General features: G+C 41.6%; 1 protein-coding gene and 1 pseudogene across 2 annotated transcripts in view; one reads left to right on the top strand and one right to left on the bottom strand.

The window, feature by feature from the left end:
- The window catches only part of LOC147333479 (uncharacterized), a 167,981-nt pseudogene that overhangs the window by 63,424 nt on the left and 86,979 nt on the right, over positions 1 to 17,578 (bottom strand). The gene's annotated exons all lie outside the window — the stretch shown is intronic.
- The window catches only part of LOC147333482 (alpha-2-macroglobulin-like), a 32,266-nt gene that overhangs the window by 12,945 nt on the left and 1,743 nt on the right, over positions 1 to 17,578 (top strand). Inside the window, exons 13-29 of the mRNA XM_086266930.1 lie at positions 2,871 to 2,934; positions 3,029 to 3,174; positions 3,580 to 3,729; positions 4,613 to 4,756; positions 4,863 to 4,986; positions 5,084 to 5,222; positions 5,589 to 5,814; positions 6,075 to 6,201; positions 7,115 to 7,236; positions 7,322 to 7,373; positions 7,597 to 7,680; positions 10,366 to 10,542; positions 10,793 to 10,868; positions 11,768 to 11,924; positions 12,503 to 12,577; positions 16,666 to 16,828; positions 16,899 to 17,086. Coding sequence (XP_086123056.1) covers positions 2,871 to 2,934; positions 3,029 to 3,174; positions 3,580 to 3,729; positions 4,613 to 4,756; positions 4,863 to 4,986; positions 5,084 to 5,222; positions 5,589 to 5,814; positions 6,075 to 6,201; positions 7,115 to 7,236; positions 7,322 to 7,373; positions 7,597 to 7,680; positions 10,366 to 10,542; positions 10,793 to 10,868; positions 11,768 to 11,924; positions 12,503 to 12,577; positions 16,666 to 16,828; positions 16,899 to 17,086 — 2,214 coding nt within the window. The remainder of the gene's footprint in view (positions 1 to 2,870; positions 2,935 to 3,028; positions 3,175 to 3,579; positions 3,730 to 4,612; positions 4,757 to 4,862; positions 4,987 to 5,083; positions 5,223 to 5,588; positions 5,815 to 6,074; positions 6,202 to 7,114; positions 7,237 to 7,321; positions 7,374 to 7,596; positions 7,681 to 10,365; positions 10,543 to 10,792; positions 10,869 to 11,767; positions 11,925 to 12,502; positions 12,578 to 16,665; positions 16,829 to 16,898; positions 17,087 to 17,578) is intronic.

The raw sequence follows: 17,578 nt of genomic DNA, 5'->3' as shown, positions 1-17,578 counted from the left end.
GCTGCAATAGATGTAGGCTGCCGGGGGATTCCCATGATGCATTGAGTGTTTCCTTTCCAGTCACCTTTCTCACTCACTATGTGTTAACAGACCTCTCTGCATTTAATCATACCTGTTATTAATCTTATTGTAGGGTCTACCTTACAATAGAAAGCACCTTGATGTGACAGTTTTATTGATTTTGTACTGTATAAATAAATTGAATTGAATTATTCCGATTGATTCTCACTGAAGGCATCAAAACATCAAAATGAATGAATACATATTTAATCATTTGGTGAACAATGCTGAGCACTTGTTGGCCTATTTTGTGGTCCATCTCATCCCAAACCATCTCCTTTGAGTTTAAGTCAGGTGACTGTGGAGGCTAGGCCATCACTCTCCTTCTTGGTCAAACAGCACTCACACAGCCTGGAGGTGTGTTTGGGGTCGTTGTCCTGTTGGGAAATAGATGATGCAATGGCATGTGGCTGCAGGATGCTGTGGTAGCCATGCTGGTTCAGTGTGCCTTCAGTTTTGAATAAATCCCCAACAGTGTCACCAGCAAAGCCCCCCCCCCCCCCCCCACACACACACACACACACTATCACACCTCCTCCTCCATGCTTCACAGTGAGAACCATGCATGTAGAAACCATCCATTCACCTTTTCTCTGTCGCACAAAGACACGTCAGGTGGAACCAAAGATCTCAAATTTGGACTCATGAGACCAAAGCACAGATTTCCACTGGTCTAATGTCCGTTTCTTGTGTTTCTTGGCTGAATCGTAGCATAAATGAATCACTCACTCACTCACCCCCTCCCTCCTGGCTCACAGCTTCTTCTTCTGCTTGGTTGGCAACCAATGTTAAGGCGCATTACCGCCCCCTGGCTCACAGCTCAGTGGACATTTAGATGTGAAAATATATATCTAACACGTGAGGAAAATACTAATAAAATAAAATAAAAATAAATAAAATAAATGTTACCTTTAGAAATCTTTTTTTTTGCTCTTTTTTGCTCTATAAAAATGGTTGTTTTTCTTTTTCAATCACTTATCTTACCTGTAGGATTTACTAAAAAATGGAAACAAATTAAGTTTGAGTGAAAATGTAAATTTTTTGCACTCTCTGGTCAACTGACTCAGTGACTCAAATGACTCAAAACACCTGATTCACTTTGGTGAGTGACTCACTAAAACTCGATTCAGCAAAAAGAATCAAATTTACCATCACTACCTGCTACTGGAACTCTGTGTGGCATTTATCTGGACTCTAATCTGAGCTGCTGTTAACTTGTGATTTCTAAGGCTGGTGACTCTGATGAATTTATCCTCAGCAGAGGTGACCCTTGGCCTTCCTTTCCTGGGGCGGTCCGCATGTGAGCCAGTTTCATCGTAGCACTTGATGGTTTTTGTGACTGCACCTGGGGACACATTCAAATATGAATTCTAACAGTTGTGTCAGCTGTTCTGTCAGCCGTGTACCAACCTGACTTTTGCACAAAACAACTGATGGTCCCAACCCCATTAAGAAGGCAGGAGATTCCACCAATTGACACTGATAAGGCTCACCTGTGAGGTGAAACATGTCAGGCGAGGGTTTGCAGCACTGTTGTGCAGCAAAGTTGTGTACAGGGCTTTGAGTGCTCAGAAAGAGTAGAAAAGCGCTATATAAGAACCAGTCCATTTACCATTACCATTCACTGCCAGTAAAGCAAAGGGCAGCTCTGAGGACTCTAAAACATAAAACATATTTAGAGATATTTATATACTTTTCTTTGCTTCAGTATGCATCTACATTGTAGAAAGTATTAAAATAAAAATTAAAAAAACACTGAATGAGAAGGTGTGTCAAAACTTTTAACTGGTAGTGTATATCCACCAGTGTTGGTCAAGTTACTTGAAAAAAGTAATCAGTAACTAATTACTGATTGCTTCCCCCAAAAAGTAATTAATTACTTAGTTACTTAGTTACTTTTTAAAAACACGATTTACAACCTGAATAGGTGATAAAGTGATAGATCTTTCAGCCCAATTCTACTTTTTCTGCATAATCCATCATACAAAATGTAATCAAATGGAAAAGTCTCTTTTTAAAACTTGTTTTATTAGTTTTAATCTTTTAACTTCATGCATCAAGCAAAAATTTAATTATATGCAACATTCTCTGACTGGAAGAAATTAGTTTAACATTTAAACCTATTTTCTGCACATTCCAGCACATAAAATAAAATATTTTTTGTGTTTACACTCAGTCTTTCAAATAGATGCAAGTAAAACACAGCAGAAAATAAATAAAGTCAAAGACTCAGCGGTCCTGTTGCTCTATTTTCACCTGTAAAGCAGGACTGCGATAGGCGGAGGTTTACCCTGGTGCAGGTGTGCCGCGGTCAGTTAAAGAATCCGCGAGTTTCTCTGTGAGTTTCCCATTACGTCGTTGCGCACTCGGTGCTTGTTTGGAAGTTTAGGGGGTTTTTTCGCTGTAAAAAGAAGTTTTCTTCCCACGCACAACAGACGCTAATGTTTTTGTCACTTTTTATGGAATCAAACTCAAAGTAAGGCCAGTACTTCCACGCTTTAAACGCTGCACGCTCATACTCTCTCAATCAATATGTGATCCACTGTTGATCTGCACACAGCTGTTGTCACTAACGGCGCACTCGCTTACGTCACTGTCGTGAAACATTCTCGCAAAAAATCACGGTTTTAGTAACGCAGTAACGCAGCGTTCCTACGGGAAAGTAACGGTAATCTAATTACCGATTTTGCAATAGTAATCCCTTACTTTACTTGAAAAAAGTAATCAGATTACGCGTCACTGCCCATCTCTGATGTCCACAGATATCAGTGCTAGTTCATTCTTGTTTTTAAATGATTTCTGTCTTCCAGGTGTTGTCCAAAGGAGCAGTCACCATGCAAGGACAAACACAGGTTGAAGTGCAAGATAGATCGGGTAAAATTCCCATATTTCCACAAATGCCACAGCCAAGCATTGACGTTGGTCTGTTTTGTTGATCTGTGGATGCATGTTTGGACCTGTGTTTCAGTGAATGAGGGCCAGGTGTCCTTTAAAGTCAGAGTGTCTCCTGAGATGGCTCCAGAGTTCCAGGTTGTGGCTTATGCCGTCCTGCCAAGTGAGGATGTAATTGCCCACAGTGCTGACTTCTCTACTGACAAATGCTTCAGCAACAAGGTGAGTGTAATTCTAGAGGTGTGCTGTGTGTTTGGTGTCTGCAGTCATGCCATGTCGTTCAAATCAAAGTCAAATTCAGTTGGCTAAATCACCTGAGGATTTCTAGCATCAGTAAATGGACTGGTTGTTGCACAGCTGTTTCTACTCTACCTAAGGATTCAAATTGCTTCTTTATATGACCTCATGACCCGCTCACTCCCATTTATACAAGCACTTTTTCAATGATGATGCAAGTCCTACCTATCTAACACTGACACAGTGTTCATACAGTGTCCAACGTGGGCTACAGCCATCACATGGGACTCATGATTTGTCACTCACCACAGTGAAGCAGCTCATTTAGCCAGCTGTGAGTGGGGACTCATCACAGTCACTAAACTTCTACGGGTGTTTTGTGTGTGTCAGGTGTCAGTGGAGTTTTCACCGTCTTCAGCCGTCCCAGGTGAAGAGACCAACATGCAGGTGATGGCCCTGCCACGTTCTCTGTGTGGTGTGAGCGCCATCGACAAGAGCGTTCTCATCAAGGAGCCTGGGAAGACTCTGGATGCAGATAAGGTAACTGCTGATATTAACACCAGTGAGGTGGACACATCCCTTATTTCCAGAGCCTGTAGTGTCATGAGTTACCAGCAGCTCATGCCTTCGCTCCGGTACTTGTGTCCTGATAAGTATTCTTTGGGCAGTCGTACATTGAAGTGTTTTAAACAGTCAAATGCTGAGTTTGTCTTAAAGCAAACTGGTATAAAAAATACAAGGTTACAAATGCATGTGTCTGTGATGACAGTCTTTCTAGCGAGTAAGTAAGTACCATGCTTGTTGCTCATGTGGTTGCAGACAGCAATATTTTAATCTTATAAAATTAATTCCTTTTGAGCAAATTAATATTTCAACATGGAGATAAATCCAGGATCATGACCTTTTTTTTTTTAGCAAATAATTCAACCATGCAAACAAGTGTATGACCTGCCAATCACTGTCTGCTTTACTCGAGAAGAATTTAACTTTGCACCAAAACTGCTCAAATACACGAGTATTTGTTGATGTTAAACATACAGCAAAACCTGGAAAAAGTGATACTTGGTGAGTTTAAGGAGCTACAGAGACAGCTTCAAATGGAGAACACTTACTGTAGCCATATAAGTCACTAAGAACGATGTGGTGTTTATAGTAAAATTGTAGAACTTCTGTAACATTTGGTAAACAGATACTTCAACTACAACACCTCACATCTGCGAACACTTACTGCTGACTTGATCATTTTTATTTATTTATTTTTTCAGAATTCTTCTTAGATAATGTAGCAATTGATTTGAGCCTAATCTGTACTTGTATTTACACCAGTACTACAGGTAAGAGTTAAAAAACACATGTGGATCAAATGTGACCAGGCAGGCAATAAATGTTTGGAGGTTTTGCTGATCTGCACTTTTCTTTTCAGATATTTGACTTGCTCCCACTCAAGAAATCCTCAGGTATCCCGTATGAGGTTGATGATGCTACAGAATGCCTTAATGTGAGACCAAAAAGATATGTTTTGCCGCACCCCAGTCAAGAGCAAAATGATGCCTATGCAGTTTTCCAGGTAAAATACAAGTATACCTGTGAGTCCGTCAAACTTAATCTAAATACAATAGTTTTTGTTGTTGCACCAGTTTTTGCTGATCTTTGTGTGCTGCTGAAATATGTAGAAAGTCGGACTGAAGATGGCGACAAACTTGCTTTTTCGATTGCCTTCATGCCTCAAGTTCAAAGGAAAAGTCTACCATCAAGGCCCTGGTGTCTACTATGATGGCCCTCCTCATGTCTACTATGGTGAATCATTCACTTGTTTGTGTTGTGTCTGGCTATAAATTTTGCTTTGTATTTACCAAAAAGAAAACAGGAAATTAATTTTTCTTTTTTTATTTAGCTATGGCTCCCCGGTTTGGAGATGATTCTATTCAACTAAGTAGTCCTGGTCTGGGATCTGCTGGGCAGCTTCCTCCACTAATAGAGACAGCTCGCTCTTTCTTCCCTGAGACATGGATCTGGGATCTGGTGGAAGTTGGGTAAGTATCTGTTGTGAAGAGATCTGGTGCATATTCCATTTTAAAAAGTTTATACGATCACATTTAGAAACCCATGTGAACTTTCTGCTGTGTCTTTGCACACATGAAAAAGATGAAAATAGAATAATTGTGAGTTTTTTCTTGAGCATGTTTTGATGCTTCAGGCTGATGTTTTGTCATATTTAAAGTTTTGTGGGATATATTATTTCACTGTCATCAGCACCGTGGAGCTCTTTTGCTTTGTCAATGCAACATATACAAGTCATTCACACTGCAGGATGTAACTATGATATACAAGTAATTTACAGACATAAAAACATGTTTGATTATGTTACAGAATATGTTTGTGTGTATCTGCTGCTTCAGAGACGATGGGAAAAGGGGCGTGTCCCTTACTGTCCCAGACACCATCACCACCTGGGAGACGGAGGCTTTCTGTTTGTCCTCTCAGGGTTTTGGTTTGGCTCCTCGTAAAGAAATGAAAGTCTTCCAACCTTTCTTCCTTGAACTCACCATGCCCTACTCCATCATCCGGGGGGAGCACTTTGAACTGAGGGCGACTGTCTTTAACTACCTGACCAGCTGCATCATGGTAATGAATGATTAAAGTGTTTAGATACATGTCTGTTCATAGCCAAGGAAAGCCATACTGAAAACATGACTTTCTAAGCAAAATTTATATCATAGTTATTAAAATACAATAGAAAATATCTTTTCTTTGGCAATATAACCATGCAGGATGCAGGCCGTTCTTGAAGGGCCCCTGCTCACCAACACCTGCAAGCTCACCTGTAGGTGTGTTCACATTTGAACTCAGGTTTAAATGTAGCCATGTCTGTGTTCCTCGTACAGGTTACTGTCACTCCTGGGCCGTCCTCAGATTACACCCTCACGCCTCTCTCTGGTGATCTGTACACATCCTGTTTGTGTGCCAACGAGCGCAAGACCCTCAGGTGGACCATGATCCCAACAGCCTTAGGTGAGGATCAGGCTTTGGTCCTCCACACTGCCAGGAAACCGCTGTGTGGCAGGCTGAGTACGACCCAAGTGCAGCACCCAGAAGCAGGAAGTGAACTCTCAGGAAGTGACTTAAAAAGAATCCACATAAGATGGCTAAATAGAATAAATGAGATTAAAACAATAAAGAGCAATTATAAAAACACTATGTGAGAAATACTGCTGAAATATAAGTTATCATAATGAAATGAGAGAATCTGAGACCCAATAAGCTATATTCATGGAATTTAGAAAGCTGTGTGTGCATTAGACGACAGTGAGTGTGCAGTGTAGAGCTAGGACATGTAGACAGTCAAATGCTGCTGCAAATCCAGAATATAACCCCTGTGTTTGGAAGGCTAAACGTGGGGGTTGTAGGGAGTGGGGCAGAACGTCTATACCTCCAGTCTGAGGGCAGCAGCTGCCTCCATCCTCATGCTTTACTTAATGCAGCTGTCTTAGCCAATTACAAGTCATTTTGAAACCTTCCTTTCAATTCATTATGCATGCTTCCCTTGCACAGTATCATTAGAACAGACTGTTTGCAGTTGCATTGCCATGCAAATGATTTCTTCTTAATCTTAAATGGATCTTATGATTTGCAGTACTTTGGCCTCCAGCAGGACTCAGCAGCAACCCTGACATCATTTTGGACTGTTTTTTTTTTCAGCTCATGTTTTTCATGCCTGATGCAGTAAAATTTCCAATTGTAATTGATCTTACCTTCGATTTAGAACCAACATTAAATCTAGATTTAGATCTAGTGTGATCACAGTTAACCGCCTCCTTTTGTCCCAACACATTTCCTTCTAGTTTCTACAAAATCTGTAAAATAACCTCGGTAACCTTTATTTTAATGGAGAGACAAAGAAGGTGACCTGTGCTGCTGCTTTTAGGGGCTGTGAATGTGACTGTGTCTGCTGAGGCCGTAGCGTCCCATGTGTCATGCGATAATGAGGTTGTGAGCGTACCAGACAGAGGTCGCATCGACGTGGTCACCAAATCTCTCATAGTGAAGGTCAGTGTCATAAATACGAGACGAGAAAAACATTTTTACTCATAAAATTTAAATTGTTACTCATTTTAAAGATATTTTTCTTCAGGCCGAGGGAACTGAGACGACAAAGACATACAACTGGCTTCTTTGTCCAAAAGGTCAGTATGATTTCCATCAGTTACAAAGTTTAAATAAAGAAATGACCTAAATGCTCAAAGTTAGCAGTGGAGTGCACTGTGTACATAAAATGTGCCAAATTTTCATCTTTTACTTTCACAAAATGTAACGATATGTGCTGAAGATCAGGCCACCTGGTGACTTTGGACAGTAACTGTTGTAGTCGTGACTTCCTGATTGGACGTTTGTTGTGTCTGTACACAGGAAGCCCGCTGACGGAGGAAGCAGAGATACATCTGCCTGAGAATGTGATAGAAGGATCTGCCCGCACTTCTGTATCAGTCCTGGGTAAACCTCATCATTTCATCTCAATTTTGATTCAGCCAAATAAAAATATGGCAGGTTAAAGCTTTGTTAAAAAGGCAAATTACGAAAACAACAGAAAATAAAAGAGACGTCATGTTCAAGTAAAAGTAAAAACCGTATTCAGCTTTTAAAAGATGATTTCATTTATAGATAGACCCACGTCTTCCTGGCCTTGTGTGAAAAAGAAATGGACCCCAAAAAGGCTGTTTGTGCCATTCTGTGCAGGAAGAACTGCAGTCTAGCTTTAGTCATAAGTGTTGTTTGAAACGCTGAGTTTTGGCCCAGTCACACCAGAGGGTTTTCCAGCGCAATCGTTCTGGTCATGCAGAATCATGTCAGTAGGATTTAAGTCCAGATTTTGACTCGACCACTTTCTGGTGTCCTGGATCATTTTCCATCTTAACCCTCTGGGGTCGACGTATGCGCCGACACGTCAAAATCACATGACCAATTTAAGACGACACAGCTACAAGATAGTGAGGGGATTTCTTTCTCTTGTTGGAGAACCGGCTCTTTCGGCTCGGCGCATTAAAAAGAGCCGGCTCTTTCAGCTCCCAACCGACTCTTCAGGTTGTTTTGTTGGTCGAAAGTAACGGACTTCAGACTATATACCAGTTCTTGAATTGTGTCGATGGACCACGTAAAACCAGAGTTATGATAAAAAATACACATAAAGTTTTTTTCTGAACAAAACAGTGGCGTTTACAGCAGGAAGAACGGTAAAAACGGCGTTTTCTACAGACAGCGCTAGCAACCACTCTCTGCTTGTGCGTGAAAAAAGAAAAATAAAAAACACTCCTTCCCCATTGGTGTTAGAGTTTACCATGTCAGCCAATCAAAAAATGATATGGCAACATGTGACGCTTGGTTATTTAAGGAGAACGGCATTTTTAGTAGTGACGGAAAGCGAGCAAAAGAGAGAGAGAGCGAGTTTTCATATGTCACACATTAGTGACGTTTAGCGTGTTTGGAGGCTGTAGTTAGTGTGTTGTGTAGTTATTGTGTTGTATTGTGTGTCAGTTATACTGCTGAATGTCACATTTGCTCCAAAAACGCCGTCAAAGGCAGATTCCAGTGTAAACGCTGTTCCCACATGGAAAACTGGACTGATGCTCCTCCTGCTGTCAGACCTGGTTTAGGCCTGTGCTGTTCTCCTCTGTCTTATACTGAACACAAATCATTTGTGTGCCTTCTTATTTGATGCAGAACTGATTGTTCTGTAAATAGATTTAAATGGTTATGTAAAAACGCCTGAGGCCTGGGCTGCATTTTTAGGTAAATAGTACCATATAACTTTGTTGTTTGCAAAATTTGTGCATAATTTTATTCTTTCTATTTGCATTTCAAGTTATGAAAATGATTCATTAAACATGTTTGTGGGTTTTACAGTAAAAAATTTAACTTTTTCTACTCGGATTTTGACATTTTTGTCTGAATTTAGATCAATTGTGCTAATATAGTATACCAAAATGAAAAAATTACTCAAATTTCAGATATTTAAAGCTGTGCTGAAAGTAACGATACCAAACAAGGCAAGATAAACAGTTTTTAAAGGTGAGCTATAGAGGTAAAATCAAAAGTAGTCAAAAACGGCCAATTATACCCTGACCCCAGAAGGTTAAATGCCCAAGTTTTAGATTTAAGGCACAAACTGATAGCTGGACATTCTCCTGGTAGAGAGTTCTTCCCTCCAGGTCGTGGCGAGCTACTGAAACGGCAGAGGCATGATTTAACACTGGGCACCAGCTGCCTTAACCAGACTCCTCCGTCGCTAACCGCCTGAACCCAATGCCCCACCCCTCCCCTGCAGCTGAGCCGCAGACAAAGCTACGCCACACAGCCCCAGAGCATCACACTGCTACCACCGCTGTTGGTATGATGTTCTTTCTATGAAATGATGCGTCACTTTTAAGCCAAATGCAACAAAAGTCAAAACTTTTTCTCTTCAGTCCACAAAATATTCTCCCAAATATCTTGTGGCGCATGGAGATGTTTTTTTGACAAATGTGAGATAAGCTTTTGTGTTCTTCTTGGTCAGCAGTGGTTTTGTCCATGAATGCTGTTTTTGCCCCGTCTCCTTTGTATTGTTGAATCGTAAACTCTGACCTTTACAGAGGAAGGCAAGGCCTTCAGTTCTGGGTGTTGTTGGGATTCGCTTGACTTTTTCGGTGAGTCGTCGATGTGCGATGGGGTAATTTCGGCCACATCTTTTCTAGTTTTCTCAGTTGGTGGATAATGGGTTCCAACATGGTGCACTGGCGCTCCAAAGCTGTAGAAATTGTTTTTTAACCCTGTCCAAACTGATAGATCTCAAGACTTCCCGCCTATTTTTGAATTTCTTTTGGTCATGGCAACGACGTGTTTCTTCTGGACATCTTTTAGCCTGCTTCCCTTTGTCAAACAGATTGTACTTGAGTGATTTCTTGATCCAGCAGGTCTGGCCTTAATCAGGCCTGGGTCTGGTTGGTGAAATGAAACTCAGTCTTCCCAGAAATATTTGGTTAATCACAGTCAATCTTTGATTTTCAGTTTGGATGTTTTTTCGCTCAGCAAATGAAATCATCATTTAAAATTGCATATTGAAGTATTCAGGTTATCTCTGCCCAATAATACAAAGTTGTTTTACGCTAGTTTTGTTAGTTTTAGTGAATCAATGTTTTTGATCAGGTGACATCCTCGGCCGGGCTCTGAAGAACCTGGATGGATTGCTGCAGATGCCGTATGGATGTGGGGAGCAGAACATGGCTCTCCTGGCCCCCAACATCTACATCCTCCACTACCTGAAAGGCACACAGCAGCTCACCGCAGCCATCATGGAAAAAGCTACTAACTTCCTCACCAGTGGCAAGTTTTTATTGTTTCCTCTAAGAAGGAAATCATTTGAATCACTTCAACACACACGGTTCAAGAAACAAGCCGACAGGAGGCAGAACATTAGCCGCAGTTTCTGGTCAAATGTGTCATTTTCCTCATCTGTCAGCAAGAGTCATTGAATTTCCCAAATCTCGATGTACACATGCAGATCCATAAACAAATGGAGTCCAATCATCACCATAGCAACAATGTCTCGATCATGGTGTCCCTGTTGTTACAGGATACCAAAGACAGCTCAACTACAAAAGTGCTGACGGTGCTTACACCACATTTGGAACAGGACCAGGAAACACTTGGTGAGAACATCACTGATCAAACATGTCACAAACCAGAGAGGTTACACTGGTTTTTAAATATCCCACCAAACAGAAGACGTTTCTTGAAGTTTGACTACCCATTAATAACATAAACATGTCTACCTCTAATACTTAAAATAATTCTCCATTTAATCCTTTGACTAAGCCAACATTAACAATACCTTTTGGTTAATACTGTGTAATTTAGTAGGTAGGAAGGAGCATTAGAGCCACATAAAAATGTTATTGATCATTATTAGAATAAAGTCGAATTTTAAAGCTTAAAGTTATTTTACTTTAAGAAAACATCTAAATGCTATTTCAATAATAAAGTCTTAATACTGTTTTGTGAAAAAAGTCAAATTCAAATCTAAGAAAACAGTTGAAATGATTACAGTTGTTGTTTCAAACGACTGCTACACCCTGTATAAAATGCCTTGAGTAGATGTAGTGAAATAAATCAGTGGTCTTGTGATACAGCATAGATCCTCTTTATTCCACGAGCGTGGAACCATCGGTATCCTTGCATCTGTACATTAGCAGCCATTTCCTTTTATACAAATCTAACCACATGCAGCTTTCTGCACCACTTTCTGCTTTTCAGTGTACTTATACTTACTGCCACGCTGTTTTTATTGCTACAAGTGACATCAGTTCCTTCCTTGTTACTAAAACTGAGTCTGAAGTACGATTTCACTAATTCAGAGGGTAAAGCAGTTTGTCCTGAAATAACTGTGATATCCACATTTCTGCTTTTGTCTCAAAATACATTTTCAAATTTAACCTTGAAATTTCAACTTTATTTTCAAAATGATCAGTATTTCTTTCTCTTAATGTGACCTCACAGCCAAACATTTCCATCATTGTAAGACGTGTAAGTGTTGTTTTCTTTTTGTCAGGCTGACTGCGTTTGTGGTAAGAAGTTTTGCCAAAGCTCAGTCTTTCATCTTTATTGATCCCAGAAAGATCGAAGAGTCTAAGACCTGGCTGCAACATAAACAACAAGAAAATGGCTGTTTTGAAAAGTCTGGGAAACTCTTCAACAACGGAATGAAGGTAACCTGCAGTTCTTCGCTGTTAGACTGTGGAAACAGCCTCCAGTGTGGATTTAACAAATTTTATTAATAATGTCATGCATACATGGAAAACACTGTACTACATACTGTAATAGCTCACACCAGTATATTCTATTATTTTATTCAAGAAATAATTTCCATACATCTTGTTCCATTCACACCAGCACTGCTTTCTATGTAGCATTCACACATATTTATACTAAATACAAAGTATGCACTAGAGACCAACTTGGGATTAGTATCTTGCCCACAAATATTTGGCATGCAGGCTGGAGCAGCTGGGAATCAAACCACCAACCTTCTGATTAGTAGATGACTACACAAACTGTTTATAAGGCTGGGGAAACCCGAGGTGAAGAAACATCCATCTCACTGGAAATACAATGTCCAGATGAACAAAATCAACTTCCCGTTCATCTCTTTAGCTGGATGTTTGAACATGCATGAAGACATTGATGATACTAAAACCACATGCAGCTGAAAATCATTTTCATGACTTCATATCCCTGAATGTTGGTGCACTGATGATAAAGTGTCTATGATGTCTTCTGTTGACAGGGTGGTGTATCTGATGAAGTGACTCTCAGTGCGTACGTTACTGCTGCCTTCTTGGAAATGAATACATCCCAACATGTGAGTAGACTCAAAGAATATCAAGGTATTCAACAAAAAAAGGAGTAGAGTTTGAGCTGCTGAGCCATGGAGTTAGGTTTAACCAGCAGTCTTGCACCCTGCTGGTATGTGCTGGATTGTCTCATGGGCACCTGGGGTCTTGCACGGTGTGATAGACCCCAGCCTCTATGGATCTTGTACTCAGAGCTTGTTCCTGTGCTGCCATGATTAGTGCTTCCGTGCTGTCTTTCAGTCCAGCTTTTTCCAGCCACTGGTAGGATTTCTGGGTATCATCTACTTCCTCTATCTGCCGGTGGTAACATACTGTGCAGGGCCTGTCCTTCCATGATGGTTCCTCGCCTTCCTCCTCTTTCTTGAGTTTCTGCTGGCTGAGGTATTCACTGAGCATGCGGTCAGTTGGGGCCATCTTCCCCGTACTCGTGGATATTCGTTGTTTCATCTTGGAATGTGGTGCTGACACTCACCAGTCCCTGGCCTCCTTCCCTCCATTTAGCATGCGGGACTTGGGGTGAAACCCTCCATGCATGGTTAGGAACTTTCTTGTATTGATGTCAGTGGCTTCTATCTCCTCCTTTTGCCAGTTTATTATCCCAGCAGGGTACCTGATGATGGGCAGGGCGTAAGTTTTGATAGGCTGGATCCTGTCCTAACATTCAGCTGACTCCTCAGGATTTGCCTGACCCTCTGCAGGTACTTGGTTGTAGCAGCTTTCCCAGCAGCCTCTTTGGGGTTCCTATTTGCCTGTTGGAGTACTTGTAGCTGTCCTCTATGTCTGCAATTTTGCCTTCTGGTAGTTCGATTCCCTCAGTTCTGACTCTTTGTTATCATCCGACTACATTTCTCCAGTCCAAATGACATTCCAATGTCATTGCTTTATATCCTGGTGGTGTGGATCAGTGAATCGATGTCTCGTTCACTCTTTGCATACAGCTTGATGTCATCCACGTACAGGAGATGGCTGACAACTGCTCTATTCTGTCAGTATCCGTAGGGACAGAGCATCTCCTTCATAGATGATGATTGTGCTATGGGCTTGAAGTTGGCCTCTAGTGTTGTATGCCACATCCCCATTGAGTTCGTGATGAAGGCTCTTAAAGTCCTGTTGATCTTGTACAGGTCTAGGCATTCCAGGATCCAGCTGTGGGGCATTAAGTCATAGACCCTCTTGTAATCAATCCAGGCAGTCTCGGCTGATTGTTACAAGTAGCTGGTGTTTTGCACCTCTGGTATTCTTGCCAATGAGTGGGGCACAGGAACATGTGTCTGTTCATCTTAGCCACTATGATGCTTGACAGGAGCTTCCATGTGGTACTGAGGCAGGTTATTGGTCAGTAGTTGGATGGGACCGATGGGATCGATCCCTCCAAGACTGTCTGGCCTAGTTGGATGGGACCGATCCCTTCAGGACTGTCCGCCCTACAGTTAGCCATTCTGGGTGTCTCTCGTCACCTAACAGCTGGTTAATTTATGCTGCCAGACGCTCATGGAGTGCAGTCAGCTTCTTCCACCAGTAGACGTGAGCCATACTAGTGTATGGCAAGGTGCTGGCCAAGGCTGTTAGTCGTTGTTTGGCAGTTTCCATGGACAGCTTGCTAAACTTCTTCTTGGGCACCGTCTTTGTCACACCTTTCTGCAGCTCCGATAGTTGGCTAATGTCATGATTCGAGTTTTGAGGAGAAGACAAACGACTGCATGGTCTCAGTAGATGCCAGAATAGTGATCTTTATTACACACTTCTAAGACAGAAGCATGGGAAGACAAGCGTACAGCCACAGATCTCCGCCGGGCGGCGGCTCTCCATATCTTTTATATTATTCATGATGACGTCACACAGACCTTACTGGAAATGATATCAAGTCCCCACAATCCCAAAAGTTCTCCTTATATAGACATCAGATGGTACTTTTAGAGAAAAACAAGTGTGTGATCTGTTGTGCATTTTGTGAAACTGTGAGTCCAACTAGAGGAGATGTCCTGAGACGACCTCCCTTTGTTAATAAGTGTGTATGTGAGGGAACGTGCATGTCTTTCATAAGTCTGTATATATGTGCACGTTAGTGAGGCCCGACTACGTGCAAAACTGAATGTAACAGTCCAGCTCGAGTGGAGTGGTGATGTTGCAACAGTTTAAGCAGAGAGAAAGTAAGCTGGTGGAGAATTACCTTGTAGCCGATTTACTAAGAAACTAAGAAACTGATAAACTGATGCAGACTAATGAAGTAATAATGAACCTACAACAGTGCATGTAAATGATATCAGTGAGATTAAAATAACATCCATTATCCTAACAACTCCTTTGAAACAATGTAAGACATTCAACATAATACAGGTCAATCCAACAGATCTAATGATTTTCACACTCTTCTAAGTCAGAGGTCTAATGCAAACTAAAACTACATACCATATTATAATGCAACTACTTTGATCTCATATATAAGGTAACATATGATAACAAAATAATCTCACACTAACCTCCCTCCTTGATCTTAGCCTCTAGTCTCCTTCTCCTTGTGGCTGTTCAACCTGTAGCCAAGCATCTCTCTGATCACTGCTGCTGTACTGTAGATCAGCTTGTTAGTCTCGATAATCGTGGCTGTATGTATCGCATTTACATCATCTAGCAGATCTTCACATCTTGGTAACCAGCTACGGGGAATCCAGTTTTCAAGTTTTGCCATGATCCTATCTTTCAGGTCACTTCCTCTTGCACTATAGCACTTGGGGCTTGGTACAAATCTCGGGTGGAGGTGATGACATCTCCCCCCTGACCTGTCGTCCTGGCTCCCCCTTGCCGTAGCATTTGTGTTGCACCTCGTCAATCTCTAGCTGTGAGAGCAATACCCTTCTTTCGAATGTTGGAACACTGAGCTATTAGTGTTTTCGCCGTCAATGTGGATGCTGGGTATCGAAGATTCCATAGGTCCCTCATCCTATTCATGTACATTTGCATACATTACATTTGCATAATGACTGAAACTAGCCCACTGAAGGAACAATGGGCTGGGAGGTCACTTCCTTAATCATAATTATGCAAATTCTCATGACCATTGATCAACAACCACTGACCAAAACCCACTGATCAAAGACCACTGATCAATGGCCATCAGTACCATTCACAGAGAGTTGGGGAATGGCTGCAATCACAGCATTGTAAGATGGTGACAGATGTACCCTTATGCCCCCTCCTCGATTCAGAGATGGTCTTTCCTTTTTCACGTAAATGGCCTCCTTGACCCTACACTCAAACCAGCGTTCCTCCCTGTCCAGGTTGTTACATCCTCATCATTGAAAGAGTGTCCACTGGCCTGTAGGTGTGAATAGACTGCAGAGTCCTGGCCTGACGAGGTGGCTCTTCTGTGTTGTGCCATCCTCTTAGCCAGAGGTGGTTTGATTTCCCCGATGTATAGATCCTGGCAATCCTCCTGGAACTTAACAGCGTGCACTATGTTACTCTGTTTGCGTTGGGGTGGACCAATTTTTGGCGCAGCGTGTTTTGGGGTTTAAAAGCCACAGAGACACAGTGTTTAGAAAAAAATGTGCCTCAGCTGCTCCGATACTTCTGACACATACGGGATCACTACAGGTTTTCACTTAGGCAGCGGTTGTCCTTCTCTCCTGGATCGGCTGGAGCTTAGGTTTACGGTACACATCAGCTTTTAAATGTCCCCCATTCCTGATGGAAATCTCACAGTCTAAGAAGACTAACCTGACACTTTTCATATCCTCCCTGGTGAATTTGATGTGTCGTTCCACTGAGTTAATGTGATCTGTGAATTGTGGAACGTCCTGAGAATTGATTTTCACCCAGGTGTCATCCACATACCTGAACTCTCACCAGCAAGAACTGGTATCACCACCCAACCTGTACAGTGTTTTTTCAATATGTTCTTTATATTGTAAATACTACTAGAAGATTGCTCCAGTCTTTGCTTTATCTGTACTTTCCTCTAATTGCTGTGTTTTCTATTATCACGTTGATGTTTTGAGTGACTGAATCAGGAACTCTGCCTCCTATTCTTCTCACACTGGGTTTAATGAAAGAAGGTTTCTGTTTGTCCATTAAAGTTCTTTGTTTTGATCTTTTAAAGGATCCTGTGATGAACAAGAGCCTGGCTTGTCTCAAGGAGTCTCTCAGTGACCTGAGCAACACCTACACTACAGCTCTGCTGGCCTATGTGTTCACTCTGGCAGGAGACGTGGAGACCCGTGCTCACCTTCTGCAGCACTTAGACACAGTTGCAGTGAGGGAAGGTGAGTCATCCTTTAGCAGGACATCATTCAGGCTTCATTAGCATCACCGTGACTGTTATTGTGTTTGTAGGAGGTTTCCTCTACTGGTCTCAGACAGCAGCAGAAACATCAGCCTCCCTGTCAGTGGAGATCAGTTCTTATGTGCTGTTGGCCAAACTCAGCGCCTCCCCGACTGCTGAGGATCTGGGATATGCCTCTGGTATTATCAGGTGGCTGACTGGGCAGCAGAACTATTACGGAGGCTTCTCCTCCACTCAGGTACGACACCACCCGAACAGTATGAAGCTCATCTTTGAGTACAGTCTTAGACAAAACCAGGGACAAAAGAAATAATACTGAAGCTTTCAGTTTTCTATCAGATATGTAAAACAGATTTGTTTTAGCCAGGCAGAGAAGTTTTATTCTTTAGTTAGAATATGACATTTAAGTTTTGTCTAAAAATTCATTGTTTTTACAGAATAGCAATGTTACCTCAGACTTCTGTACCAACTACACGTAACAGCCTGTAAATAACAGATCACCTGCGAGTTTATACCTGTAATTTCTATACTTTGATAATTCTCAGTTAAAGATATTTTAACCTGTTTAACGTTTATTTAACCAGGAAGTGAACTTTGGAAAACTTGAGATTAAGGATCTCTTTTGTGAGAGGGTCTCAAAGTGACACAGGCTGTTTTAACTTAATGTCTATTCCACTTAAGCCCATGAAATATGGAGACATATGCTGTGTGTGTTAACCACAATGAATCC

This window comes from Aulonocara sp. 'chitande type north' Nkhata Bay, linkage group LG3 (genome assembly GCF_057382095.1).
Source record: "Aulonocara sp. 'chitande type north' Nkhata Bay isolate Kocher_YH1m ecotype deep benthic linkage group LG3, A_spYH_male_GT1.1, whole genome shotgun sequence".
Taxonomy (NCBI): domain Eukaryota; kingdom Metazoa; phylum Chordata; class Actinopteri; order Cichliformes; family Cichlidae; genus Aulonocara; species Aulonocara sp. 'chitande type north' Nkhata Bay.
This window is presented reverse-complemented; position numbering and strand designations above follow the sequence as displayed.